Source organism: Camelus dromedarius, chromosome 26 (assembly GCF_036321535.1).
Source record: "Camelus dromedarius isolate mCamDro1 chromosome 26, mCamDro1.pat, whole genome shotgun sequence".
Classification (NCBI taxonomy): domain Eukaryota; kingdom Metazoa; phylum Chordata; class Mammalia; order Artiodactyla; family Camelidae; genus Camelus; species Camelus dromedarius.
In genome coordinates, this window is record NC_087461.1 from 16,882,378 (window position 1) to 16,910,256 (window position 27,879).

At 46.8% G+C, this 27,879-nt stretch overlaps 1 protein-coding gene and 1 long non-coding RNA gene across 2 annotated transcripts in view; both read left to right on the plus strand.

The window, feature by feature from the left end:
- Positions 1–2,463: 2,463 nt before the first annotated feature.
- On the plus strand, positions 2,464–15,437 carry LOC135319399 (kinesin-1 heavy chain-like). The gene is made up of 2 exons (XM_064479431.1): positions 2,464–2,983; positions 9,501–15,437. Exons 1-2 carry the CDS (start codon positions 2,858–2,860, stop codon positions 9,624–9,626), a joined length of 252 nt encoding a protein of 83 aa, XP_064335501.1. The 5' UTR covers positions 2,464–2,857; the 3' UTR covers positions 9,627–15,437.
- An 11-nt stretch (positions 15,438–15,448) lies between these two features.
- The window catches only part of LOC135319401 (uncharacterized), a 33,813-nt gene continuing 21,382 nt past the window's right edge, over positions 15,449–27,879 (plus strand). The window contains exons 1-5 of the long non-coding RNA XR_010377949.1: positions 15,449–16,648; positions 17,646–17,750; positions 18,226–18,274; positions 18,783–18,839; positions 18,922–19,009. This is a non-coding gene — a long non-coding RNA (uncharacterized LOC135319401). The remainder of the gene's footprint in view (positions 16,649–17,645; positions 17,751–18,225; positions 18,275–18,782; positions 18,840–18,921; positions 19,010–27,879) is intronic.

A 27,879-nucleotide genomic window follows, 5' to 3' on the forward strand; every position in this document is an offset into this window, starting at 1 on the left:
ACATGCACACACGAGGTCATGACAAGGTGAAGGAAGGCTCAGGAGAGGGCAGTCCCAGATGAACGCAGGCCCAGGGGAGGTCAGGCACAGAGGAGGAATGCCCAGGATATGGCTGGCCCTAGAGAGGTCAGGACCAGGTGGCGGGAGGCCCAGGACAGTGCAAGCCCAGGTGAGGTCAGGCACAGTTGAGGACATGCCCAGGTGAGGGCAGGCACTGGCGAGGAAAGGCCCAGGTGAGGGCAGGACCAGGTGTGTTCAGGCACATGTGAGAAAAGACTCAGGTAAGGGCAGGCCCTGGTGAGGAAAGGGCCAAGTGAAGGTAGGACCAGGCGAGGACAGGCCCAGATGTCTGCAGGCCCAGAAGAGGGCAGGCCCAGTAGAGGGCAGGAACACGTGAGAGCAGGCCTATGAGAGGGCAGGCGCAGGAGAGTGCAGGCCCACATGAAGTCAGGACCAGGTGAAGGCAGGCTCAGGAGATGGCAGGACCAGGAGAGTGCAGGACCAAGAGAGGGCAGGCCCAGGTGAAGACAGGCCCAGGAGATGTCAGGCACATGGGAGGGAATGCCCAGGAGAGGGCTGGCCCTGCAGAGGAGAGGGCCAGGTTAGGGGAGGCCCAGACAAGGCTGGCCCAGGAGACGATAGTCCCAGAAGAGTGCAGGCCCCGGTGACTGCAGGTCCATGATAGGAATGGCCCAGGTGAGCAAAGGCTCACATGAATTCAGATCCAGATGAAGCCAGGCTCAGGAGATGGCAGGCACATAAGAGCGCAGGCCCAGATGACTGCAGACCCAGGGGAGGTCAGGCACAGGGGAGGGAATGCCCAGGAGAGTGCTGGCCCTGGAGAGGACAGGACCAGGTGAGGGGAGGCCAAGGACCAGGGCTGGCCCAGGAGAGCAAAGGCCCACATGCGGTCAGGTCCAGGTGAAGGCAGGCTCAGCACAGGGTAGGACCAGTATAGGGTAGGACCAGGAGAGGGCAGGACCAGGAGAAGGCAGGAGCAGGAAAGGGCAGACCCAGGAGACGGCAGGCCCAGAAGAGGACAGGCCCAGTAGAGGGCAGGCCCATGTGAGCGCATGTTAGGATTCTGCCCTCAGCTTGGCCTGCCCTATTCTGGGTTTGTCCTCTCCTGGTCCTGCCCTCACTTGGCCCTGCCGTCTCCTAGGTCTAACTTCTCCTGGTCCTGTCCTCTCATATTCCTTCCCTCACCTAAGCCTGCCCTCAACTGTGCCTAACCTCACCAGGGCCTGCCCTCTCCTGGACCTGCCCTCACTGGGGCCTACCCTCACCTATTCTGGCCCTCTCCTGGGCATTCCCTTAACAGGGACTGCCTTCTCCTGGGCCTGCCTTCACCTGGTGGTGCTCTCACCTGTTCCTGCTCTCACGTGGGCCTGCCCTCTCCTAGACCTGCCCTCTCCTGATCATGCCCTCACCTGGGCCAATCCTCACAAGGCCTGCCCTCTCCTGGACATGCCTGCTCCTGAGCCTGGCTCTCCTGGGCCTTCCCTCTCCTGGGCCTGCCCTCACCTGGTCCTGCCCTCTCATGTTCCTTCCCTATCCTGGTCCTGCCCTGTACTGGGCTTGCCCTCTCTTGTGCCTGCCATTTCCTGTTCTTGCCCTCAGTTGGTCCTGCCCTCCCCTGGGCCTGCCCTCGACTGGGCCTGCCCTCGACTGGGCCTACCCTCTCCTGGGCCTGCCTTCACCTGGTCCTGCACTCTTCTGGGCCAGCCTTCACCTTGTGTTGCTCTCAACTGTTTCTGCCCTCTCCTGGGCCTGCTGACTCCTAGGACTGCCCTCTCCTGGCATGCCAACTTCTGGGCCTGCCTTCACATGGTCCTGTCCTCTCCTGGGCCTGCCCTCACATGGTCCTGCCCTCTCCTGGGCCTGCCCTCAATTGGTCCTTTGCTCTCCTCTTCCTGTGCTCTCCTCGGCTTGCCTTCTGCTGTTTCTGCTCTCATCTGAGCATGCCCTCTCCTATCAGGCCCAGGAGAGGTAGGGCCAGTTGGAGGGCAGAACAAGGAGTAACAATCACTTAGAATGCAAATACTGTATACTAATTTTATTCAAGTTCTTTCTTTTTAATTGAAGTATAGTCAGTTTTCAATGTGTGTCAATTTCTGGAGTACAGCATAATAGTTCATTCATATGTATATATACATACATTCATTTTCGTATTTTTTTTCATTCTAGGTTATTGTAAGATATTGAATATGGTTTCCTGTGCTATACAGTAAGAACTTGTTTATTTTATTGTATACTAAATTTTAAATGGTGATAGAAATACATTGGGAAGATAAAGGGAAGAAAATGTATGTGTTGATTCAGATGAAGGGCAGTGTAAGGGAGTTAAAACTTCACTTAACAATTAATAATAAGTGCGGGGGCGGGATGGGCGGCGGAGCCGCTGATTGTTCCCCGGGTCGCCGACTCCGCGCGTGCGCATTGTGACTCCTGTGCCGCCTATCCCGCCGCCCACCAGGCGTCCGCGGCCTCGGGAGCAATCGGGTGGCAGCCGGCGAGCCGACGTTGGGCCCGGCCTGCTCTCTGGGAGGAGGAAGGAGAGGCTGCTGTGCCGGTCCCCAGAGCCCCGCAGCCCCGCAGCCTGCTCCGCCGGCGAGGAGAAGCTGAGAGCCGCCGTCGCTCCGTCCGGCGTCGCTGCCATGGCTGCCATGATGGGTCGGAAGTGAGCCTGCGGGCGACGGTGCCGGCTCGGACGCTGCCCCCGGGGTCCCCGCCTCCCCGCCCGCCCCCGCCCGGGAGCCTCGGCCCCCGCGAGCCCTGCGAGCCCGGCGCGGCCCGCGTCCTCCAAGCCTGTGCGGCGGGGAGTGGCTCCCGACCTCCGGCCCCGGCGGCGAGTTAGATGGTGGACCCGGCCGAGTGCAACATCAAAGTGATGTGTCGCTTCAGACCTCTCAAAGAGTCCGAGGTGACCCCCGGCGACAAGTACGTCGGCAAGTTTCAGGGAGAGGACACAGTGATGATCGCGGTGAGTGCCCGCGCCCCCAGCCAGCTGCGCCCGGAGTTCGGGGAAGTGGGGAGGGGGGCCGGGAAGGAGCAGGGGTCCCCGGCCTCCCAGGGGGTCTGGCGCCCCCCACCCCGGCCTGCAGGCGGGGGACGCAGGCGCGGGCTCGGTCCGGGGCACTCCCGCGCCGGGGGCGCAGTCCGGGAGCGCAGCCACTGGTGAGGATGCTGCCGGAGTTTGGGGCTCCCCCCAGGTTTGCCGAGCGTGAGATAGGCAAGATCAGACCCCGGCCTGGGACTTGGAGCTCTGAGGCCAGCCCTTCTGTGCCTTAAACAGTCACGGTGCTTGGTCTTAGGGAAAGTGAGCCGTGTTGAACCCTATGGTTCCCACCGCGGGAGGAGGAAAACTACTGAACGGCCGCAGTCGTCCCTGTACCTTCTCCCAGCCTGCCCTTTGACTTTACAATTGCAAATGGTGAATCGAGGGCTATGAAAAAGACATGGTGAGTTTTCTTTTGAAATCGGAGCCGTCGATTTTGTTTAATCTTCCAGCGGATCTAGGCTGTTCGCATCGGGCTGAATAAGTAAGTGCCCAGGGAGACTCACTGTCTCATTCTCACTGGGTTTTAAGGGGTAACCGTCTCGGAAAGACTGTTAACTTTTTGTGTGTACATCAAAGTATTATAAAGCCAAGCTTAAAAAAAAAAAAAGATAAGGTTTGACCAGTGGGCTAGATATCTTGTATTAGGTTCTTACATCTACAGTTAAGATCTACCTTGAAGAAAGTTGATTTTGATAATCCCGAGGATGGTGAGAGATTGTCCTTGTAGTATAAAACATAACGTGACTGGAGTTGGCTGATCATTGTCAGGGAGACCAGAAAGTAAAATTGATACATATATATATATATATATATATATATATATATATATATATATATATATACACACATATATATATATATATATACATATATTTTTTTTTTGAGATCTGATCTTCAGTATTGAAAGGTCTCTAAAAAGGATATGACCAGTTCAACGAGATTAAAATGGATAGTAAGATACTGCCTGCAGAACAGTGGATTGTGACTAGAAATTAAATTCTTCTTTCTCGGTAATGCCATTTGGCAGAACGTGTAAGACAGCACTGAAGTTCTTTAGAGTTTATGTGAAAGTTTCCAAAGTTCAGCTCTAGAAAATGAATGTCACAGCTCCACGTTTGCTCAGTTGGATTTTGGCAAACAAATCATTAGTTACCAAATGCCAGCTACCACTGTGTGAGGACTGTCAGGCTGGTTCTTTGTTAACAAGCCCACCAAAAAACTCTTGCTATAAATGACATTATGATGAGACCAAAAAGTTAAACACAAAAATCGTCATCCTTTTCCTCTAGGAGGATGCATTTTACATGGAATCAGAGGAAGCATGCGAGGCCTGGGTTGTAAGTTGGCAAACAGGAGGCTACTAGTTTCTTACAGAGTTTTTGTGATCACTCAGCCTCAACAGTGGTGGACACATCAAAGCTGGTTTTCTTATTCAGACTTGATTAAGAGTGTCTTCTTTCTCCAGAATTTGTGGAGAAATTTACACAAATCTATAAGCATTATCAAGATTTATTTGTTGGAATGGGGTACAATTTAGGATTCACAATATGTTTTACAAGATTAGGTTAGAAAGTAACCTTCTGATGCAGGCCAAATGTGACATGAAATATGAGGAAAGAGTTGATAGGAAAGAAAGAATTACCACAGGAAGCACGGTTATTCTAGGTTGTTTCCTTTGGATGAAGTTATTTTAAGTTTCTTATATAGTTTTCCTTAGTAATATAAGTAAGTTTAAGTGATAATATTAGGAATCATAGAAAAGTGATTGAGTCATGCATCAGTAATGAACAGGTAAGTTGGCCTTTAGATAAACTGGTAAGCATTTTCTCTTTTTTTTTTTTCTTTTTAAGTGTAAGCAAAAATACATTACAGCTGTGATATAGCTTTAAAAAAATGTAAGGCAGCATGTTTAGTTCATTACTTCCGAAACAGGTCTTTTGCGTTATAGTATGTCATTACTCTGAGGTCTCACTTTTTTCCCCCCAGTTTTAAAAAAATGCATTATTTTAATTTTTAAAAAGCTGTCTGGGAATTTTTACGGATATCAAGGAGGAGCAGAATTAGAAAATATCTAGGTTAAAGCGTATCTAGGTTTGTTTTGTTCATTTTGTTGGATCCTGATCCTGGTTCAAGGTAAATAACTTAAGAAGGAATTGCTGTGATGCAGCATTTAAAACTGAATTGTTTTAAACGATTTTAAAACATTTTTTATATAGCCTTCTGGTTAAATCAAAATTTAAAGAATAAATATTTTAGTTTACAGTGTTACTGAACTCTAAGTATAATTAGTGCTCATGTAGAAAATAATTTTTAAGGATTCTGATTTTCATCTAAGTTCAGTTTCCGGTACTTTGTCCAGACTTTTTTCCTGTTACTCATTTAATGAGTGATTTTAATATAATATAACCCCATGGCAGGCAAATCTTGTAATCTTATAATGTTTCTCTGTGTTTTGCAGCCTTTGTGCAGATGCTCTTTTGTAATTTAGTGCTTGGTGAAATGTAAATATTACATATTGAATGAAATAAATGCATTATTTTTTGAAGATCTTTAAATGACACAAATAGAATATTTGCTTGGATAAGCAAACCTGTTATCCACAAAAGAAGGGAAGACCTTTTTAAAGAAGAGAAATGCCTTATGTAGTTCAAATGAGCTTGCTGAAAACACCAGGGGGAAAAAAACTGAAAACATTACCCCTGTATCTGTTTATGCATCAGAAAAGTGGAACAGGCACATCTGCATCGTTAAGTATCTACTAATCGTCGTTCCTTATATGGTGTATACTGCGGCGGCTGCCAGAACCAAGAACAGGTCGTTGTAGTTGATTGAAATTAGACCCACTTCCCTACCTACAACAGCACAACACAATTGCCCCTTTCAAGCGAGTGGTTTGGTGTTTTATCCTAATTACCTTAAATATAAAAACTGAAAGAGGAGCCACCATCACAGCCCTTTACACCTGTGGAACGTTAGGCCTCAGTCAGTGTCTCCACCCATGTGGTGTATGATCTGAAAATGACTATTCAGAATTCCAGAGAAAAACATATTCCTGCCAGAAGAGTGTCCTTTGTAACCAGCTTTGGTGTTCAGCCTGATGCATGCAGATTCAAGCAGGAATCATTTCACTTATTCCTGTTTGGTTTTGTCCCCTTGAAGCCTAAGTCAGATGTGAATGCATCTTGTGACTTGGAGTGTCTTTGAAGATGTGTAAGAGTAAAGGCTGTATAACGTACATTTCAAAGCCGAGAACCAGGTTTTTAAGACATAGATGTCCAGATCGTGAGTTTTCTTTTGTTTAATTTATTTGAAGGATTATTAGTTAAGGGGTGTGTCTTAATTATAGACGGTTAGAAATAGTTTTGTTTCACAAGTCTTATTTTTCATCCCAGGAAGCCAGGATCAGCTAGTAACTTTATAGTTAGATCTCTACTCAAAACGTTTGCCTTACTTAAGAAAATTATTTTAGTCTTAGAATTCAAATAAGACTAATTTGTCAGCTTAATGCCAAGCACTTAATTTTTTAACAGTGATACATACCTTAAAAATCACTCTATCCCAGTGTAGTTATTTTTATGTTTGCATGATCATCCTCTTACCTGAATAAGGTTAATGGTGTTTGCATATTTGTTATGAAGTGATGCTTCTGGTAAACAGCTGCAGAACGTGCTTTTGAGGAGGCTTCACTGTGACATTATTTTGAGCATCTCTCTTTCTAAATGGTTTATGAGCACTGTTTTTTTATTGATGTAAAAATGAAGGCAGGACTTCAGTAGTGTTTGTTCTTTTTATTCTTTAAACGTTTACTTTCGTGAAATATTATCTGACTTATTTTGGAGGGATGCAGTGGTCATACTATTACCTATTTTTTATTGATTAACTTGTTTCTTGCAAGCAAAGTTAGAGTTAATGGTGAGGCCTTTAGCGCTAGGGGCTGTCTCCATTCAGTTCAGTTGACATCACTCGATCACATACACTAGATCCCAGTATGTATCTGCTTAGCTTAGTGGTATAGACCCCACCCAGCCTTCTCCTCTGTTATTATTTGAACCCTACACTCTGTACTAATGAAGTATCATTTCTAAAACCACATTATTCATTCCCAGTATCTGATACCTTGTAGATGCTAAGTAAATGTTTGCCGGGTAGATGAAAAGGGAAAATTACTTCTTGCGTAGAAAGAGTATTAGCACGGTTTATCTCCATTTTGATTACGCTCGAGTTTGTGTCCAGAATTGCTTAGCATGAACACATTTTGTACAATCCGTAAAACAAGAGATTGTCTTTTATCAGCCACACCTGTAGATTTGAATGTTAATGTCTCAGAATCTTAGCAGAAGGACCCTTTTCTGTATGTTGTAGCCAGAGAATAATCAGCCTACTTTTAATTGATGCCAAAGTGAGGTCATCTGAGTATGTCCTTCAGGAACGCTTTCAGCTGCAGAGGGAAAACAAACAACTAATAGTGGTCTAAACAAATAAGAGGTTCTTTTCTTGCCCAGAAAGCCCGGGGATGAGCCTTTAGTTCCACTTGCTGACGCTGTCACCCTCCATCATCCTTAGCTACTGACTTTTCATGATCATATTTGTCACATTTGCAAGATGCATGCTCCTGTTCCAGACATTCATTCCAGAAAGGAGAAAGGGCATCTTCAGCTGAGATGGTCCTTTAATCAGAAGAATAAACCCTTCTCTGAACCTCCCTGCAGACCGTCCCTTATGTCACAGTGTCTAGACCTGGGCCACGGGGCTGCTGGTTGCAAGGAGACTCCGCTGGTGGGCGGTTAGCTTCCAGCCCGTCCAGTGGGAGGTGGCAGGGGCATCGGGAACACAGCCCTTTGGGGGGGTTTGCTTTGTTGTTGCTGTTGTGCCGAGCTTTGGGAGGGGAATTGTGGGGTATAGTTTCTGAAAAGTACAGTCTTTTTTCACTAAGACCTAGGAGTATTCTGGAACGTTGAGTTGTTTTGGGGCCATGATTGTATTTTATTTTAAGGTCCAGTTTCCTCCCTTTCCTTTGGAAGAGACTAGAGTGCAGGCATACGTTTGCTTTCACTATCGAGACGCCCCCTCCCCCGCTTCCCTCTCTCATCTTGAGATGTCTACATTCTCTCTTAGATTGCTAGCTTGTCCCTGCCAGCACTTAAACCTGCTTGGGTCTTGCCCATCGTAAAAAATACCTTTCTCCCAGCCAGATTTCTGCTCTACTTAGTTACCTCCTAGTCTCTTTTCAACTCTTTCCAATTGGACCTTTGTCATTGGGTACTTTTCAGTTTCGTCTTGACGTCTCAGCTGTATTTGACATAATCACTTCCTCCTTGAAAATTCTTCTTTGACTTGTGTGGACATTGTACTCTGATTTCTTTCATTTCATGCCTCTGGCTCCTCAGGCTACATCAGCAGTTCTCTAAATGTGTGCCTAAAATGGGAGTCCGCAAGATCCTTTTAGGGGCCCGCAAGATCAAAACTTTTCAAAATAATACTGATATTATTTCACTGTGTTGGCATATAATCTTTGCTCCTTTATTTCAAACTTAACTCCCTTTGATTTCTTGAGTGCTGCAAGCTCCTTTCAGCCTTAGGACCTTTAAGCATCCTGTTCCCAATTCCTGGATGACTTCTCCCCACTCACCCTCCCTCTTGACTAACACGGAAGAGAGTGACAGTGAGCTGGGTGCTTCTTGTTCTTCAGTTCTTTGCCGGCCCTTCTCCAGAGTGTTTCTCTGGCACCCTTCCGCTCCCCCACCCCGGCTCTCCTGCTGTGGGCTCTCAGCACTCCCTCAGCGCAGTGCCTGAGTCAGCGTTCTCGTCACTTGGTTGCTTGTCTGACGTCCACCCGCTATTACTTACGCTCCACTGACAGGTGGAGTGCGTGGGCCTTGGCCCTCATTCTGGCATGGTGTCCAGCATCATGGGCACTCCATAAATACTTGGTAAATGGGTGAAATGATTGAAAAGCTGTTGCAGTAGACTGAAAAGCTGAAGGGAATAGTGGAAGGAGCCTTGAACCAAAAGACAGGAGATTTGGCTTTGAATTTTAAATTTGTCATTAACAACTTTTGGACCTTTGGGGATTCGAGTTCCTCATCTGCAAGATGAAATTGGTTTTGAAAATAGACTCTCAATACCTGCCAGAAAAGACACCCAATAAATAAAAATTCACTCAGCAGTGCGAGTGCCTACCACAGCAGTGCTAATTGCTGTGCTTTGCCCTGGAAAGACACCAAGGACGAACACACACATTCTTGGTTTTGTGGAGTTTATTCTCGTGGATTTGTGTTTGGGCCCTAAGGTCCTTTCCGCAGAGATTCTATATGTGAAGTGATGCATATAGTAAGTATCCTATTTTTAAGATTCAGTGTATGATGACTTCTTTGAAGGAGCTTAGAAGTGTCTATTCACGTTGCACTGTGTAGTTGAAACCCTCGTCTCTGTTTTTCAGTCCAAGCCTTATGCATTTGACCGGGTGTTCCAGTCAAACACGTCTCAAGAGCAAGTGCATAATGACTATGCGAAGAAGATTGTTAAAGGTAAGCATGTTGAACCTGCTGGGTTGTCCCAGCGATAAGTAGTTTGTGGTCTTTCCAACGTCCTTTTTCATTTTACTCTCCCTTTCTTTTTAGTTAATTGTGAAAGTTGTTTAAATAATGAGAAGGTCGAATACAATTAGTAAGCTTGCTGCTCTCATTGCATGAACTAATTTATGAGCGACACCTAGCGAAGGGTGTTAAGAAAATTGTAGTGTCACACACGTGTACTTGGAAGGTGCCAGATACTAGACGTGCCCAGCAGAGGTTCTCAGGTGGCAGTGCTAGAAATACAGCAGCAGGAGGGTGGAAACAAGATGGCCGGACGAGTTTCTGTGAAGTGGTAGGAGACGGCGGCCTGCCCTCCTCCCGTTCCGCTGTGATTCCTTCCCCAGGGACTGGGCTTGTCAGTCAAATGAGAAACCTCTGAGGAATTTAACAAGGGTGAGAAAAGTGTGTACGTTCCAGTTATAAGTACTGGTAACTTATACTAATGTATTTTTCAGGTTTATATTTTCTGAAAGCCCAGAACCCTAGAGCTGAGAGGGTGTTAGTGGTTATCTGGACTTACTTCCAGTTACTCCAGAAATATCTTAAGTCAGAGGGATCTTACGATAAAATAGACATTACTTTGTGAGATGATTTATACCGCTTCTTTTGACAGTTCTGACTGCTAAAAAGTACTTCTTAGATTGAGGCAAAAATCTGTCTTGTAGTGTTCACCAGGATAGAGGGGTTGGGCTTCAGTGTGCAAGTGGAGAGGTCAGGGCTGAGTAGGAGCACAGGCACTGCATCCAGTAAGAGGAGAAAAAGTAGAGTTTATGGATAGAAGTAGGTCCATGCATGTGACGGAAGGAAAATGTACATGTTCTTCGGCAAGGTTGGCATGTTACAGTCTCAGTGGGGTCAGAGTCTTGTTGGAGTTGGGGTACGAGAAGGAATAAACGGACGTGGGTACTTGATGTTAGGCAGGCCGTGCAGTTAGTGATGGGAAGGTCTAGAGAGTGACCGTGGAGCTGGCATCTGAAGGAGTAAAGGACAAGATTGTGGAGAGAATCAGGTCGAGGGTCTGAGGGGCCAGGGTGTCATGTAGCAGTGGGATCATCTACTGCCTGGACGTTGAAACCGCCCAGCATGACAACGGGAGTGGAACTGGCGAGAGCGGACCGGAGGGAGAATTACACGTGATTCTGTACATGATCTCGAGAAAGGGAGGCGGGCAGTGTCGTCCTGTGTTGTGAGCCTGACGGAGCCGTCCAGTGGCTCTGTGCATCCTGGAGCGTGATGGTACGACGTTCTTTGATTCATTGTGCTTTTGTCATCGGTACAGCCTGAGATTACTTCAGCTTTTTTAGTAATACAGAGTTACTGATACATGAATTTGAGGGCAGTTTAAATGTACAAATCCTTTTCACATCTGCTGCAGCCGGGGTTACACCCCAGTCCACACTTGACTACTGAGTGCAAGCCTTTAAAGTGCAGGTTCCATCATGTTCCTTTTAGCTCGTGCTCATATTTTGAGTTTTGCTTTTACGGTTGTCTTACGAGGAATCTAAGTTGGCTATCAGCATGTTTTGATAAGTCTATTATGGCGTCAAGGATATTTAAGTGTTCTTTTAAGGTTTTTATTTAAGGACACTGAATAAGGTTGTTGGTGATTATTAGATCACATTGAGTATTCAGCTGACATCAGAGTCTCTTACTGTCCAGTCGTCTATACTTCTTAGCTTGTCAACATATCCACAAGAAAACGATGAAAAACTTGAATCCTTTTGTGAAATCATGGTGCATGACTCTCGTATTCCCCAAAGTACCAGTTGAGTGATCCAAGCAGGCAATGGGGTTAGCTTTTCCTTAGTGAAATTTTGGTATATTTGTCTGAGGTTCCCAGAATCTATCATTTTTCACTTTTTGAAAACGAGTATAACATTTACAAGTTAGTCATCTTTTGTTACCTCCGTTCTCTGTGGCTTCTGTGAAATTTTTATCCGTGGGATGTAATCCTCTGACAACTAGGAACTTGGGCTCATTTAGAAACGTTCTTGGGGCGTCCGGCCCACCTCAACCCCGAAGTCGGCCCAGCGGTGTTTTTCCCGTTGTTCCATTTTGAGGAGAATGGTGTAGATGGTAATACATCATTAGTTAACATTTTTTGGTCTCTTCTAGGCAGTGCAGGTCTTACTCATGATTCTTTTTCTGAATATTTTTAAAGCTCTCTTTAGGGCCTTAGTTTTTTCTTTGTTTTTGTTTTGTTTTGTTTTGTTTTTGTAAGACTCGCTGCTCCCGGGCTTTTTCTTTTCTCATGTTGTTCCAGTGGTTTTTTTTACCTTATTTGTACGTCTTCAGATGGTTTCTCAGCAACCACCTCACACCTTCCTTCCTCAGAACTCTGAAATCTGTTGTCCTGAAGTCCAGGGTGCTTATTTCTGCTGCCTTTTGTTCTGTTTCAGGTGACATCATTTCTAAGATGACATCATTCTTGTTGTGAAATTTCCCTCTCAGCATTTTGGTCCCTTTTACTTCACCAGCAGATTCCTGTTTCACTGTTTGGAGCTGGTTCTGAGTCGCGGCTCCCTTCTGTGCAGCACGGTTAAGCCCAGGCTCTGGGATCAGACGGACCTAGATTGAGGTCTCGGGTCTTCCACTTTCTGGCTTTGTGACTTTTACAGTCACCTAACCTTTCTAGTCTCTGTTTCCTCTTCTGCAGAATAAGGGTACTGTGAGGATTTTAAAAGATGATTCGTGAAAAGGTGCTTTACCCAGGACCTGGTATGACCTAAGTATGTAACAGGTGTCAACTGCTGCTTGTGGCCTCTGTTTTCTAAGAAAGGAAATGATTTTCTTAGTTTGATCAACCATAATCGTACTTGGGATAGCTCTCAGCCTAATTTTCACTCTGCAAAATTAGACTTCAGGTGCTGTTACAGTAGAAGGTGTCCGTCTGTCTGTCTGCAGGTTCTGTGCCAGCTTTGCCATTCGTAGAAAAGTATCTGGCTGACTTTCTCCTCTTACCTTCACCCAAATGCTCTGCCACTTTGGAGGGGCCTGGGTGTAGTAGCCAGCGGGACTTGCCCCGGGCAGGATGTGAGTGTGGCGGGGTTACCCATAAAGACATAGATTTAAGGAGAGTGATGGTGTGGGGGCTAGGTGAGGTGTGAGGACAGAAAAGCAATTAAAACTACGTGGCAAGTTGGACTTGGGCCCCTCGTTGGCACACAGAGCAAATAGGATGTGGTTAGAAACTGGTGGGCAAGGGTCGGCAAGATGGTGGGTGAGCTGGTATTTCTTCTGAGATGTGAGTTTGATTAGCAAGCTGCCAGGGATGAGCTGAGAGCAGCTCGTGTGCCCAGGGCCTGCCAGGCGCTGTGGCCGCTTTGTTTCAGATTCCCATACAAGTACAGAACTTATATACAGGGCTAAGACTTCCTTTTCATAGACTGATTAGATAGTTTTTTTTTTCTTTTGAACATGTTTTATCCACCTGTATTCTGTTTTGAAGTCTGAACCTGAGCGGTGTCTGTAAGTTGGTTTCCCTGGTATAAAGTAGGTGTCATTTATTCAGTGTTTGCTGGATGCCAGGTGTCATACCAGGCCTCCATAGGGTCCCCAGTTTCACCATAGCTTCCTGCCTGGGACTGTCTGCCACTGTATCCACCTTAATTTTTCCAGAGGTAGCCTGCCATACTGTGTCGTGGTTAAGAGCTTGTCTTCGGAGCCAAGACTGTCCTGGTTTGCATCCCAGCTCTGTCTTCCTAGCTGTGGAGCTATAGGCAGTTTATTTAACCTCTTCGTGCCTCAGTGTCCTCACCTGTAGAATGGGACTAAAATAGTACCTTGCATAGGGTCTTGTGAGGATTAGATACATTGATACATGATAAATTATCAGAGCCTGGCACATTGCACATTCTCAAATGTTAACAGTAATAATTTTACATGATGATTTCTCATTCTCACAGCCTTCCCCTAAGCAGGCATTTTCCTGATGAGGAAGCTGACGTTCAGAGATGAAGGGACTTGTAGAAGGTGATAAGCCACTGTCTCACTTGCTCAGTATGTTTCCTTGTTTACAAAGCATGAAAGAAGTAAGATGGCTGTAGTCCCACCTCTGTTTCTCACAAGAACAGCAAAAGTATGTTGTAAAAGGAGGGGAACACTTTAGAAAGATGCTGTGCATAAGAGTAATAGTCATTCACCAAGCATTTGAGGCCCTGCTGAGTGCCTGGCACCACGCTGGGATTTTACAGGCTGGTGAGGAAGGCAGACAAGTAAATTGGTGTCTGCAATACACGGTGGTAAGTATCATGGCTGAATGCAGGGGCTGTAAGACTCTCAGGTGGGTTGTGGAAGTGGGCTGGAGGAAGAAGTAAAGCCTAAGTTAAAGGATGCATGAGAGTAGGAAGGAGAGTGAGGGGCGCCCAGACAGGGGTATGCATGGGCTGAGGCATCCACGTGGGAAAGTATTGCGTGTGTGGGGAGAACATACATTATAGGTGAGTGAACTTGAACCATATGAGATTGTCAGATTCAACCATTTTTACCAGCAAAGCCAGCAGTGTGAGGGGAAGGATGGTGGGAGATGGAGCTGGGAAGAAGGCAAACAAGAGCCAGGTCCAGAAGTGCCCGGTTTCATCTGATTACAGATGCATGCTCTCTAGGATTTTAAAAAAGATGAGGAGTATTTGTATGTGTGTGTGTGTGAAAGATCTGTACTTTTAAGGTATGTGCATTTCATTCTACATAAGTTTTACCTCTGAAGACTAAAACTGCAGAATATTGAATTGTGGCTCATGGTGTAGGCATGGTGAAGTGTTTAGATGGAAGCGTGTTGAAGTCTGCAGTTTACCTTGAAATGCATTAAATAAGAGGGATGGATAGACACATGATTAAGGCAAATAGTAAAATGATGGAATTTGTTTAATTGAAATATAGGCAGTTTACAATGTTGTGTCAGTTTCTGGTGCGCAGCGCAGTGCTTCAGTCGTACGTGAATACACCTGTGTTCACTCTCATGCTCTTTCACTGTGAGCTGCTACAAGTTACCAAATACAGTTCCCTGTGCTGTACGGTATAAACTTGTTTATCTGTTTTGTGTGTACCAGCCAGTATCTGCAAATCTCAAGCTCCCAATGATGAAATGTTAATGATAGAACCTGGGTAGTGGTTATGGGGTGTTCACTGTAAGATTCATTCAGTTTTTCTGTAGGCTTAGACTTTCTTATAATAAAGTCACCATGGGAAGCAGGAGTCAGGAATGGAGTAGACAAGGGATTATTTTCCTAATTGACGAAAGTGGTCTTCCTTTCATGACAACATGGCACCTCTAGAAATCACCTAATCATTGTTACCTCCCCTGCACCCAGAACCGAGAGCCTGGGTCCTAGTGCTGAGTAAATACTGGAGTGTTGAATATTCCATAACCTCTGATCGTATACAGTTTTTAAAGTTCTGCTTGAAGTCCCAGATACAAATGTGCTGCATACATTTATTATCCTGTGAGCCGTCACGTGACAGGGCTTCACCTAACACACACACACTGTGATGTCATGTAGATTGTGCGTCAGTGTGATCTTGGGAAAGTCGCTTAGTCATTCACCTACCGGTATTTATTAAGTACTTATTGTGGTAGTTGCTAGGTAATCGGATCGTATCATGAATGAACGTTTTATGTATAGATCTAACAAAAATTTGGAATTCATCCTTAGGTTTTATGTGATTGATTAAAAGATCTTAAGCAGAGTGTATTACACGGACATACCGAGAACAATTATGTATAAAGGAAGTGAATTGGAGAGGGTGGTGCATTTTTTCTCCATATAATTTCTTCTTCAGAATTACTGACAAATTACTGCAGTTCTATTATCTATTTTAAATGTGATTCTTGAAATTATTTTGCTTCCTGTCATAAAACTGAAAAGATTTAGAATGAAAGTTTCAAATTTTTAGATCTCTTAAAATCTTCCCAGGGAAGTAAGTACTAATGCCTTCTCTTTCCTATTAGTATATGTTTCTGTAGCAGATCTGTTATCTAGTTAGTTGTATCCAATGTTGGGATTTTTTTTTCTTTCTTTCTTTTTTTTAAACAATCAATTAAAAAAAAAGAATTGGCTTGTTTGTTACAAGTTTACTTTCCACTGTTACCATCTATTTCCAGCAGTCTTCTCTTTTTACTTTGGCTTCCTCTAGACTAGAATGTAATTTTATAGTACCTTTTCACCAAAAAAAAAACAACAACAACAAACAAAAAAAAACCCAGAACAAACTGAATCCATGAAAATGGAAATCAAAAGGTTACCTTGTTCACTCGTATTTAGCCCCCTTGAGCCTAAAGGAAATTACTTTAGGTCTTAGGGTATGCAAAGGACTAGAAAAACTGGTTTGTTTTGTTTTTTAATTACAGGAACGTTCTGATAATTGATTCTGAGGTAGGACTGGACTTGCTGTGTAAGGAGGGATGGTGTCTGTATGGGTTTGTGAGGCTTAACCAGCAGTTGACTACCAGTCAGCCTTACTTCTAAAAGCCGATTGATACCTATAGGTAAACTGGCAGAGCATTTGTCTCTTTTGGGTCCCCTGAAGCTTTGGAGTACAGGTGTAATGACAGTGGAGATGTACGCTGACTTGAGAAATGATTACAAGCAGTGGAATTTAAAATGTGTTTCTTACAACAGAAAGTAATCTGGGCTGGAGGGGAAGGAATTGCTTAGAGGGAGCATCACAGGAAATTACTGTTAATATATTCTTAATTCCCTTACTGCCTTTATAAATTTTTCATGTGCTCAACTTTGACTTAGATGGAATCTTTCATATTAGTGTAAAGGGAATCTGAATCTTCCTCACCATTCTTTCCACAAACATGTTAATGTGAGGATTTGATGGTGCACGGGTGAGGCACAAGGTTGATGTATGTGTGAATTATTGTAGTGTTTTTGAACATTCTGCTTAAGGAAAAAGAATCCCCTGATGTATAAAATCTCTTTATTTCCTCATGGATGTACTTGAGGGATACAACGGAACCATATTTGCGTATGGACAGACCTCCTCTGGGAAGACGCATACGATGGAGGTAACATTTGATGATCTGTGCTTGGATGTGGCTCGCAGCGCACACGGGACATTCATCCGTTATTCCTGACAGTGTTTGACCCGCTTAACTAGCTTTACTTACTGTGTATTGCTTTGTCTCATACGAATTGTATACAAGTAACATTGTTGGCAAATGATCAGTTCCTGAGTTTAAACAGTGAAGAGTTGTATATTGGAAGTCATGCCTAGCTTTGATTTATCAGCGTAACCACAAAATTATGAAGATTTTAGGATTAAATCGGAGTTCTCTGTCTGGTAAATTTTGGAATTTTTAATGTTTATGTGTTTTCATTTCTCTTCAGAGCACTTAATTTTTCCTCAGCTCCTTGGTTGTGTCTGTGTGTCCATCCCGTCCCCCAGCCCCTGGCCAAATATTTGCCACTCTTTGATAGGAAGATCTCCAGAATGAGCAGAGCTGCTATTAATAATAAATGTGGGCCTGCTCAAGCTTTGCTTCTAGGAAACAGCCTGTAATCTTCTGCCGCTGCTGCAGAGTATCTGCTTTTATCATCTGTCTGAGCATTCTGTATAAAGTAAACGGCTGCTTGTTTTAGTCTTGTTCATGTTACTCATTTTCGTAAAGTTACAGTCAGAGAGGAAGGACGTTCCTAGCACTTGGATGAATTTGACTTGAAGTAGAAGCTGCCGTGCAGATTCATAGGGCAAGAAACTTAACTAAAACCTTTCCCTAGAGTATGTTCATTTATAAATGTGCATAATCTGAATCTGATGATTAAATAAAAGGCCAAGGTCTGTTGGTAACCCCCGTGGTTGGCGTATAGTCTTTATGTGTAACTTACCAGAATATATCCCGGTTGAACTGGGTTTTTTTGGGTGTTTGTTGAGCCACTTTTTTTTTCTTAAATCAATAATGGCAACAATTAGAATTCCTGTCCTCTGTTGACTGTAAATTGTGGATTAAAAGTTTTTAATCTGTGCTTTACAGTTTAATAAGCCTAATTTTGTTTTCTCTTTAGGGTAAACTTCATGATCCAGAAGGCATGGGAATTATTCCAAGAATAGTGCAAGATATTTTTAATTATATTTACTCCATGGATGAAAATTTGGAATTTCTTATTAAGGTAAAATCACTGGGGAAAGACTGTAATTTATTTTATGCCTAGAATAATTCTGTTCCAAAAAATAATAAATCTTTTCTTTTAAAAGGTATTTTTTAATGTTTTAATGGACAGGTATAGTTGAAAGAACATTAGAATTAGTAAACCGAAGTCCTTCATTTGCTGTTAGTAAACAAGTAGGCTAACCTCTTTGGCCTCCTCCTCCGTAAAATAAAACAGTTTGTTTTGCAGCAGAGCTCAAAGGTTTTAGATGACTCGTTTTGGATGAAGATACGTAATGGAAAGTGCATTTTAGTTGCATGAGGATTTTAGTGCATTTAGGGCCTCCCAATAGAGTGAAAGCCGTGACTGAGTTGTCCCCGTAGTCTAGTTGATGCTTGGCACTAGGACCCCAATAAATATTTAGTGAATAAGTGAATAAATTACTTCATAATGTTAAGTGGTTGATCTTTTTCCATTTATTTCCTCTGCCCTTTAGGTTTCATATTTTCAAATTTATTTGGATAAGATAAGGGACCTACTAGATGGTGAGTTAAATTCTTGCTGTTTGATCATTTTTGAAAGCCACATGTTACCTTCTTTAGTAGTAAATGTGAGACCATTTCTCAGTAACCTATGTGAAATTGACTTAAATGATAGAAACATTTTAAAATGCTCCTTATAAGGCTTTAATTGAATGCCTTTTGACACATGGAATAATCTCTTTAAAGCATATATTTATGAGTGGCTTGTAAGAGGTAAGTTGAGCACTGGGCTGGAGTTAGGGAGCCTGGGTCCTGAGCTCTGGTCTTCCATCAGCTGTCAGTTGATACATCATCCTTGAGGAAACTACTGAACCACTGCGACTTAATGTTCTTATTTCCAGAATGGGGGTGGCAGAGGGGGGCCTGGACCTGAAAGTTCTATATTGCTGCATTGGTTTCTGTATACATCTATTTCTGCAGGGTCTTGCTTTAATAGTGATAATTAACTGTTTCACAGCTAGAGTTAGAGTTTAGAAAAATGTTGTTAATAGTATTTATTTTTCTTTTTCAGTTTCGAAGACCAGTCTTTCAGTTCATGAAGATAAAAACCCGAGTTCCCTACGTAAAGGTACTTGTGATACAGAATGTGCAGGAAAGCCCTGCAGTAGAATTTTGAAAGTATTGACGTACTCTAAAACTTCACTTCACAGGGGTGCGCAGAGCGTTTTGTCTGTAGTCCAGATGAAGTTATGGATACCATAGATGAAGGAAAATCCAACAGACATGTAGCAGTTACAAGTAAGCAGCATGTTTATTAACACTAGTTAAGGTACAGACTGCCTTAAAATATCTTTATGAAGTTGATTAAGATTGTAAGATTTTTCTTAGGTAAAATAATGCTTTAGTGATTACTAGTAAGGGAAAGCTGTGTTTATATTTGTTTCTGTGGTTTCAGTGCCGATATGAATGAACATAGCTCTAGCAGTCACAGTATATTATTAATGTAAAACAAGAGAACACGCAAACGGAACAAAAGCTGAGTGGAAAACTTTATCTGCTAGATTTTGGAGGTAGTGGAAAACTTTATCTGGTTGATTTAGCAGGTAGTGAAAAGGTAAAAATCTTTACATTCTGATGGATATCTAAGCATGTTTACTTAACTTTAGCTCTAATATGCGTTATTCATTGTTACATCTTGAAAATGTTTATCGAATTGGATTTGGTAATATTTTTGAGAGTTCACAAGCATTTGTGCCATTGCTTTATTGTTACATAAACTGAATGATTCCCTCCGAATTACTGTCATTTGGGCCATAGCCCAGTTCAGCCAACACGTGTTGTCCTTGACTTAAAGTGTATGCTTTTACTGAGAGTGTGTTCAGCATACGTCATTAAGAATCTTACTAGGTACCCTCTCCCTCATTTTTCGGTGTCTGTCTGACCCATCCTGGCATTGGGCCCTGTGAGGACGGGGAGCTGCCCGCCAGCCCTCCCTGCTTTGGCTGTGCTGCTTTCTTCCTTCTGTATGACTGTTTACTATAGCCCTTTGCAGCCTGATTCTAGTTTATGTCAAAATTGGAGTAAGTTCAGGTGTTTTCATGTTGGCCTCTGTCACCATTTTTGCTGTTCTGCTGATTTGTGTCTTCTGATGAGAACGACATACCTGTTCCCTTTTACGCAGACGTCTTAAACACATCCTTCAAAGCCTCTCTAATTTTGTGGATACTGAGAAGCCATTTCAAGTTTCTCTTTTCTGGTGCAGCAGAGGGGTTAACAAAAGTAAACTACAAATGTATGTGTAAACTGGTTAATTTCAAGAGCACACCTACAGATGAATTTGGTAACTCCTTGGCCTGGGTCACTGGTCCTAAAGAAACAGCATGGGCCTGGGTCACAGGAGCAGAATGCACACCCTGGGCCTGCGTCACTGCTGTTGACAGCACACACTCGGCATGAGTCACTGGTCCTGAAGACACGTTCCTGGCCAGGGTCACCGGCCCTAAACTCACACCATTGGCCTCTATTACTGGCCGTGAAGACACACCCTGGCCCTTGGTCATTGGTGCTGAAGACAAAACCTGGACCTGTGTCACTGGTGCAGAATGCAAACAGTCGGCTAGGTCACTAGTGCTAAAGGCACAACTGGGCCTGGGTTCTTGGTCCTGGAGGCAACCCTGGACCTGGGTCACTGGTACTTATGGAAACCCTGGGCCTGTGTAACTGGTCCTGAAGACACACACTTGGCCTGTGCCATTGGCCCTGAAGCCACACATTCGCTCTGGGTCATAGGTCCTGAAGCCACACCCTAGGCCTGCATCACTGTTGCTGAAGGCACACTCTGCCTAGGTCACTGGCTCTGAGGTCACACCGTTGACCTGGGTCACTGGCCTGAAAACACCCTCTGCCTGGTCAATGGCCATGAAGACACACCCTGAACTTGGATCACTGCCCCATAAGGACCACCCGGGTCCTGTGTCACTGGACATTAAAGCACACCTGGGCCTCGGTCACTTTTGTACAAGGACACACTGGGCTTGTGTCACAGGTGCAGAACGCACAGCCTTGGCCTGGGTCACTGACCCTGAAGAATCCCAGTTAACCTGGGCCACTGGCCCTGAAGAAACACACTCTGCCTTGGTCACTAGCCCTGAAGACACATGCTTGGCCTGGATCACGGGCACTAAAGGCAGACGCGTGGCTTGGGTCGGTAGCCCTAAAATGACACAGTTGGTTTGGTCACTGGCCCTGAAGACACACACGTGGCCTGGGTCCCTGGCCCTGAAGTCACACATGTGGGCTGGGTCACTGGCGTGAAAGGCACACCCTTGGCCTGTGTCATTGGACATTGAAACACACCTTGGGGCTGTGTAAGTGTGCTTAACGCACACCCGTGGCCTGGGTCACTAATCCTAAAGACACACCCTTAGCCTTGGTCACTGGCCTGAAGACACACACTTTGCCTTTGTCACTGGCCCTGACTTAGCAGATGGGCTCTGTTCACTTGCCTTGAAGACACACACTTGGCCTGGGTCACTGGCCCTGAAGACACACAGTTGGCCTGGGTCCCTAGCCCTGAAGTCACACACGTGGCCTGGGTCACTGGTGCAGAAGCCGTATCCTGGGCCTGGGTCACTGGCACTGATGACAGACCCTTGGCCTGTGTCACTGGACATTGAAACACACCCTGGGGTTGTGTGAGTGTGCAGAACGCACACCCGTGGCATGGGTCACTTATCCTGAAGACACAACCTACTCTTGGTCACTGACCCCGAAGACACACACTTGGCCTGTGTCACTGGCCCTGAAGACACACACTTGACCTTGGTCACTGGCCCTGAATTAGCAGATCGGCTTGGGTCACAGGCCTTGAAGACACACACTTGGCCTGGGTAAGTGGCCCTGAAGTCACACCATTGGCCTGGATCACTGGCCCTGAAGACACAAACTTGGCCTGGGTACGTGGCCCTGAAGACACATCCTTGGCCTTGTTCACTGCCCCTGAAGACACACGCTTGGCCTAGGTCACGGGCACTGAAGGCAAGCGTGTGGCCTAGGTCGGTAGCCCTAGCATCACACACTTGGTCTTGGTCACTGTCCTTCCAGACACACCCTGGTCTTGGGTCACTGGGCAGAGGGCACACGCTGGGCTTGGGTCACTGGCGCTGATGGCAACCTTGGGCCTGTGTCACTGGCCCAGAAAACACACACTTGCCCCTGGTCAGTGGTTCTGAAGAAACACAGTTGGCTTGGGTTCCTGGCCCTAAAGTCACACACGTGGCCTGGATCACTGGCGCTGAAGGCACACCCTTGTCCTGTGTCACTGGACATTAAAACACACCCTGGGGCAGTGTCAGTGTGCTGAACGTACAGCCGTGGCCTGGGTCAGTGATCCTGAAGACACACCCTTAGCCTTGGTCACTGGCCCTGAAGACGCACACTTGGCCTTGGTCACTGGCCCTGAATTAGCAGATGGGCTTGGGTCACTGGCCTTGAAGACACACAGGTGGCCTGGGTCACTGGCCCTGAAGACAGAAACTTGGCCTGGGTAACTGGCCCTGAAGTCACACTCTTGACCTGAGTCACTGGCCCTGAAGACACATCCTGGGCCTCGGTCACTGGTGCTGAAGGCCTACCCAGGGCCTGTGTCACTGGACATGAAAGCACACACTGGGCCTCGGTCACTTTTGTACAAGGACACAACGGGCCTGCGTCACAGGTGTAGAACGCACAGACTTGGCTTGGGTCACTGACCGTGAAGAATCCCAGTTAACCTGAGACACTGGCCCTTAAGAAACACACTTTGCCTTGGTCGCTGGCCCTGAAGACACACAGTTGGCTTGTGTAACTGGCCCTGCAGACATACACTTGGCCTTGGTCATTGGCCCTGCAGACACACACTTGGCCTTGGTCACTGGCCCTGAGTTAGCAGATGGGCTTGTGTCACTGGCCTTGAAGACACAAACTTGGCCTGGGTAACTGGTCGTGTACTCACACTCTTGGCCTTGGTCACTGGCCCTGAAGGCACACCCTGGGCCTCGGTCACTGGCGCTGAAGGCACACCCTGAACTTGGGTCAGTGGCCCTGAAGGCCCACATGGGGCCTGTGTCACTGGACATGAAAGCAGACCCTTGGCCTCGGTCACTTTTGTGCAAGGACACAGCGGGCCTGTGTCGTAAGTGCAGAACGCACTGCCTTGGCCTGGGTCACTGGCTGAAGACATGTACTAGTCCTTTCAGCATCTCTAAAGGCAAAGACTGGGCCTGGGTCAGTGGCACTGTTGGCATCCCTGGCTTGTATCACTGGCCCTGAAGACACACAGTTGGTAATATAACAGCGGGAATACCCAGGAGTGGGCTGGTCCTGGAAAGGACAAGTCCAGCTGAGGGGAGGCCTAGCATATTGATGTCACAGGAATGCAAATGCGTACATGAGTTTAGCTCCAGGTGAAGGGAGGCTCATGAGATGGCAGGCACAGGATAGGGCAAGCCAAGATGAGTGCAGTCCCAGGAGAGGTCAGGCACAGGGGAGGGAATGTCCAAAGATCGCTGGCACTGGAGAGAATAGGAGCTGGAGAGGGAAGGCTGAGAATATGGCTGGACCAAGAGACGATCGTCCCAGGAGAGTGCAGACCCTGGAGAGTGCAGTCCCAGGTAAGCGGAGGCCCAGGATATGGATGGTCCAACAGGGCAAAGGCCCACATGCGGTTATGTCCAGGTGAAGGCAGGCTCAGGAGATGACAGTCCCAGGAGAGGGGAGGCCCAGTTGAATGCAGGTCCAGGGCAGGTCAGGCACGGGGGAGGAAATGCCCAGGAGTGGGCTGGCCCTGGTGAGGACAGGACCATGTGAGGGGTGGCCCAAGACAGGGCTGGCCCAGGAGAGCAAAGGTCCACATGAGGTCAGGTCCAGGTGAAGGCAGGCTCAGCACAGGGTAGGACCAGTATAGGGCAGGCCCAGGGGAGGGCAGGACCAAGAGAGGGCAGTTCCAGGGGAAGGCAGGTCCAGGAAAGAGCAGACCCAGGAGACGGCAGCCCCAGAAGAGGGTAAGCCCGGGAGAGGGCAGGCCCGGGAGACGGAAGGCCGAGGAGAAGCCAGGCATAGTAGCAGGCAGGCCCAGGAGAGGGCAGTCCCGGGAGACGGAGGCCCAGGAGAAGCCAGGCACAGGAGCAGGCTGTCCCAAGAGAGGGCAAGCACAGCAGAGGGCAGGCCCAGGTGAGGGCAGCCCTTGGTGAGGACAGGAATAGGAGGGGGCAGGACCAGGAGAAGTTAGGCCTAGGAGGCGGCAGGACCAGGAGAGGGCAAAGCCAGAATTAGGGCAGGCCAAGCTGAGGGCAGACTCCTAACCTGAGCTCACCTGGGCTTGCCGTCTCCTGGGTCTGCCCTATCCTGGTCCTGCAGACATCTGGGCCTGTCCTCTCCTGGTCCTACCTTCACTTGGCCCTTTCCTCACCAGGGCCTGCCCTTCATTACCTGAGTCTTTTCTCACTTGTGCCTGAATTCACCTGGGCCTGTCCTCTCCTGGGCCTGCCCTCGACTGGGCCTACCCTCACCTTGTCCTGCCCTCTCCTGGGCCTGCCCTCAGTTGGTCCTTTGCTCTCCTCTTCCTGTGCTCTCCTCGGCTTGCCTTCTGCTGTTTCTGCTCTCACCTGAGCATGTCCTCTCCTATCATGCCCAGGAGAGGCAGGGCCAGTTGGAGGGCAGGACAAGGTGAGGGCAGGCCTAAGAGAGGGCAGGCCCACATGAGGGCAGGAACAGGAGAGAGCAGTACCAGCTGAAGGCAGGCCCAGGGGAGAGCAGCACCAGGTGAAGGCAGGCCCAGGAGAAGGCAGTCTCTGTTAAGGGCGTGCCCAGGAGAGAGCCAGAACAGGTGAGGGTAGGCCCCGCTGAGGACAGGCCCAGGAGAGGGCTGACCCAGGTGTCTGCAGGCCCAGGATAGAGCAGACCTAGGAGAGGGTAGGCCCAGGTGAGGTCAGGTTCAGGAGACGGCAGGCCCAGGAGAGAGCAAGACCAGGAGAGGGCACGGCCAAGTGAGGGCTGGCCCAGTAGAGGGCAGGCTCTGAGGAGTGCAGTCCCAGGAGATGGCAGGCCCAGAGGTGGGCAGGCAAAGGATAGGGTTGGCCTAGGAGAGGGTAGGCCCAGGTTGGTAGGCTCATGTGTGGGCAGGTCCATGAGAGGACAGGACCAGATCAGGGCAGGCCCAGGTGAGGGAAACCAGGAGCTGGTAGGCCCACATGAGGGCATGTCCAGCTCAGGTCAGACACAGAAGAGGGCAGACCCAGGAGAGGGCAGCACCAGGTGAAGGCAGGCCCAGGAGAGGGCAGGCCCACATGAAGTCAGGACCAGGTGAAGGCAGGCTCAGGAGATGGCAGGACCAGGAGAGTGCAGGGCCAAGAGAGGGCAGGCCCAGTTGAGGGCATGCCCAGGAGATGTCAGGCACAGGGGAGGGAATGCCCAGGAGAGGGCTGGCCCTGCAGAGGACAGGGCCAGGTTAGGGGAGGCCCAGACAAGGCTGGCCCAGGAGACAATAGTCCCAGAAGAGTGCAGGCCTGAGCTCTCCTGGGCCTGCCCTCAACTGATCCTGCCCTTTCCGGGCCTGCCCTCAACTGATTCTGCCCTCTACTAGGCCCGCCCTTACCTTTCCTGCCCTCCAACTGGCCCTGTCCTCTCCTGGTCCTGATAGGAGAGGGCATGCACAGGTGAGAGCAGAAACAGCAGAAGGCAAGCTGAGGAGAGCGCAGGAAGAAGAGAGTGAAGGACCAGGCGAGCGCAAGCCCAGGAGAGGGCAGGACCATGTGAAGGCAGGCCCAGAAGCTGGCATGCCAGGAGAGGGCAGTCCTTGGAATCAGCAGGGTGTGGTCCTTACATACCGCTCTGTTTATCCCTGCACCTGAGCATCTGTCCATGTTTATGGGCCATTTGTATTACCTTTCCTGTGAATTTTCTGCTGCTTCCTAGGACAGCCTCAGCTAACAGAGGTGCAAGAGCTCGGGGCTGAGTCCGGCACACGAAGGACCAGCTACACCATCAGCGTCCAAGGCAAAGTGAACACGTAGGGCCCCTTGTCAAAGTGTGATTAACAATTTCAAGAGTATTCAACCAGAACAGGTCCCTTGCCTGTGAAGCTGGTTCTGGGGACATGTGAGGTACTCAATTATGTGTTGTTTGCATGTGAATGCCGCTGAAGGGTTTGGTCCTCAATTTAAGAGCATTCAAATACTTGGATCGCATGAGTAGCTCAGACTCTCAGAATCTGCCTTTAAAGAGGACAATGAAGAAGAGGCTTTGGAAGGCCCTCCCCTGCATGTCCCAGCCTCCCTAACACCTCCCTCTGGTTAGGGCTGGCCCCAGACACTCTAGTTTCCCCTAATGGCCCATTAAGGCCCCATAAGCCAAGACTTATCTAAGTCCTTTTGTGTGAATCCAGGAGAAAAGCTGCCCAGAAATCCTCTTACAGAGGTTAAATCTACAAGAATGTGGAGCCAGAGGAGACAATAACATGTGAGGGCAGGTCTTCCCTGGGTGAACAGAGAAGCAGGCTTGTGGCAGGCAGACAGCCTTGAAATGGGGTCTCCCGGCTGGGCTCACATTTGCAGGGTCACTGGTAACTAGATTTTTTTTTTTATCTTGGACAAACCCCTTACCCTCTCTGAGGTCTTCCCCTGGTTCTTTAAAATTAGATGAGGGCATCCGGACAAATATCCAAGGATATGCATCATGGCATTGTTTATATTCAAAGAAAAAAAAAAGAGAAGAAAAGGAAACATAAATGTCCTTCAACAGAGAATTTTAGAAAATTAAATATTGCTAATTGGCAGGGGAGAATTCTATGCAGTGGTGATGCCACAGAAGATTTCTTTTTAAAGATGTCAAGTAAAGGCTTTTACGCTTTTTATTTCTCTTGAAATCCACTGACAATGTCAACAGAGAAAGACAAAGACATAGGGGAGTAAAAGCTGCATCTTTGGCAAGAAAATGGTCCCAAGCACGAGCCATTAGGCATATTGGACAAACTGCAGAATCTGGACCTAAATGAAGGGGAATGCTGACAGCATCCTCAGACCCTCAGCCAAATGCAGATTTCCCTAAAATCAAGTATCTCGAGGCCCCGAAAGGCTTCAGTAAGCTTTGGATGAGACTGACAAGACGTCAGAATGTGGACCAGCCGGGGAGAACTGGGAGTGTCCAGCAGAGACCCTTACAGCCCTAGAGGCAGGAAGGGAGGTGAGGAAGCTGGGGAAGAGGACCTGCTGCCTCTCTTCCTAATGACCTACGGCCCCGCCTCTGTCCTGGGGAGGCTGCAGAATAAGGCAGCAAACGAGCGAGGTATCCACCCCCCAGATCACCACGGAGAACTTCTGGCACAGAGTCAATCAAAATACTGGATTTGTTGTGAGAATATCTGAGGCACAAAACCTAATCTGCAATGCAGAACTGATCAGTTCATAATCCTTCATTTTCCCAGGTCCCAGCATTCTGCATGGTATTTTTCAGCAAATATTTAGTCCTATTTAAAAAACAGAGCTAATTAGTAGGGAATCATCCAGAGAAATAGAAGAAGAAATCACAAAATAAACAAAATAAGAAAGAAAGAAATTAATAAAGTGAATGGCTATGGAAAACCTATACCTCAGAAGGAATTAGCAAAAGAAACAATATGAGTTCAGAACAACAGGGTTCTCTAGTCTCAAAGAATTAGAGTTTTTTAGAAAAGAAATTCAAAAAAGAGTTTCAAGGATCTAAAAAGGAAATTGTAAGATAGGCAAAAGACATGGAAGGCGAGTTTTTGGAGCAGGGTGGAAAAAAAAAGATCGCAGTGGAAGCAACTGAAGAAGGAAGGGGAGGGGGTGGGAAAAGAGGAGGGCGAGGAGGAGAAGGGGAGGGGGGAAGGGAAGGGAGAATGGGGGATGAATGAATCAACCACATTTGAAAACCCAAATCAGGAACTTGGCAGGCAAGTTTGGGAAACTTAATATAAATAAATGGAAACAATCAGATAAATAAACATGGTTACAGAGAAGATCACAGATATGGAATATTGATGAAAGACACCCAACATATCCATCGGGGAAAAGATCCAAAGACAAAAATCAATGAAAACATGAAGTAGAAAGGGCTGAATGTGAAGGTCAAAAGGGCACATGATGTATCCAAGACTTTTCTGTACAGTAATC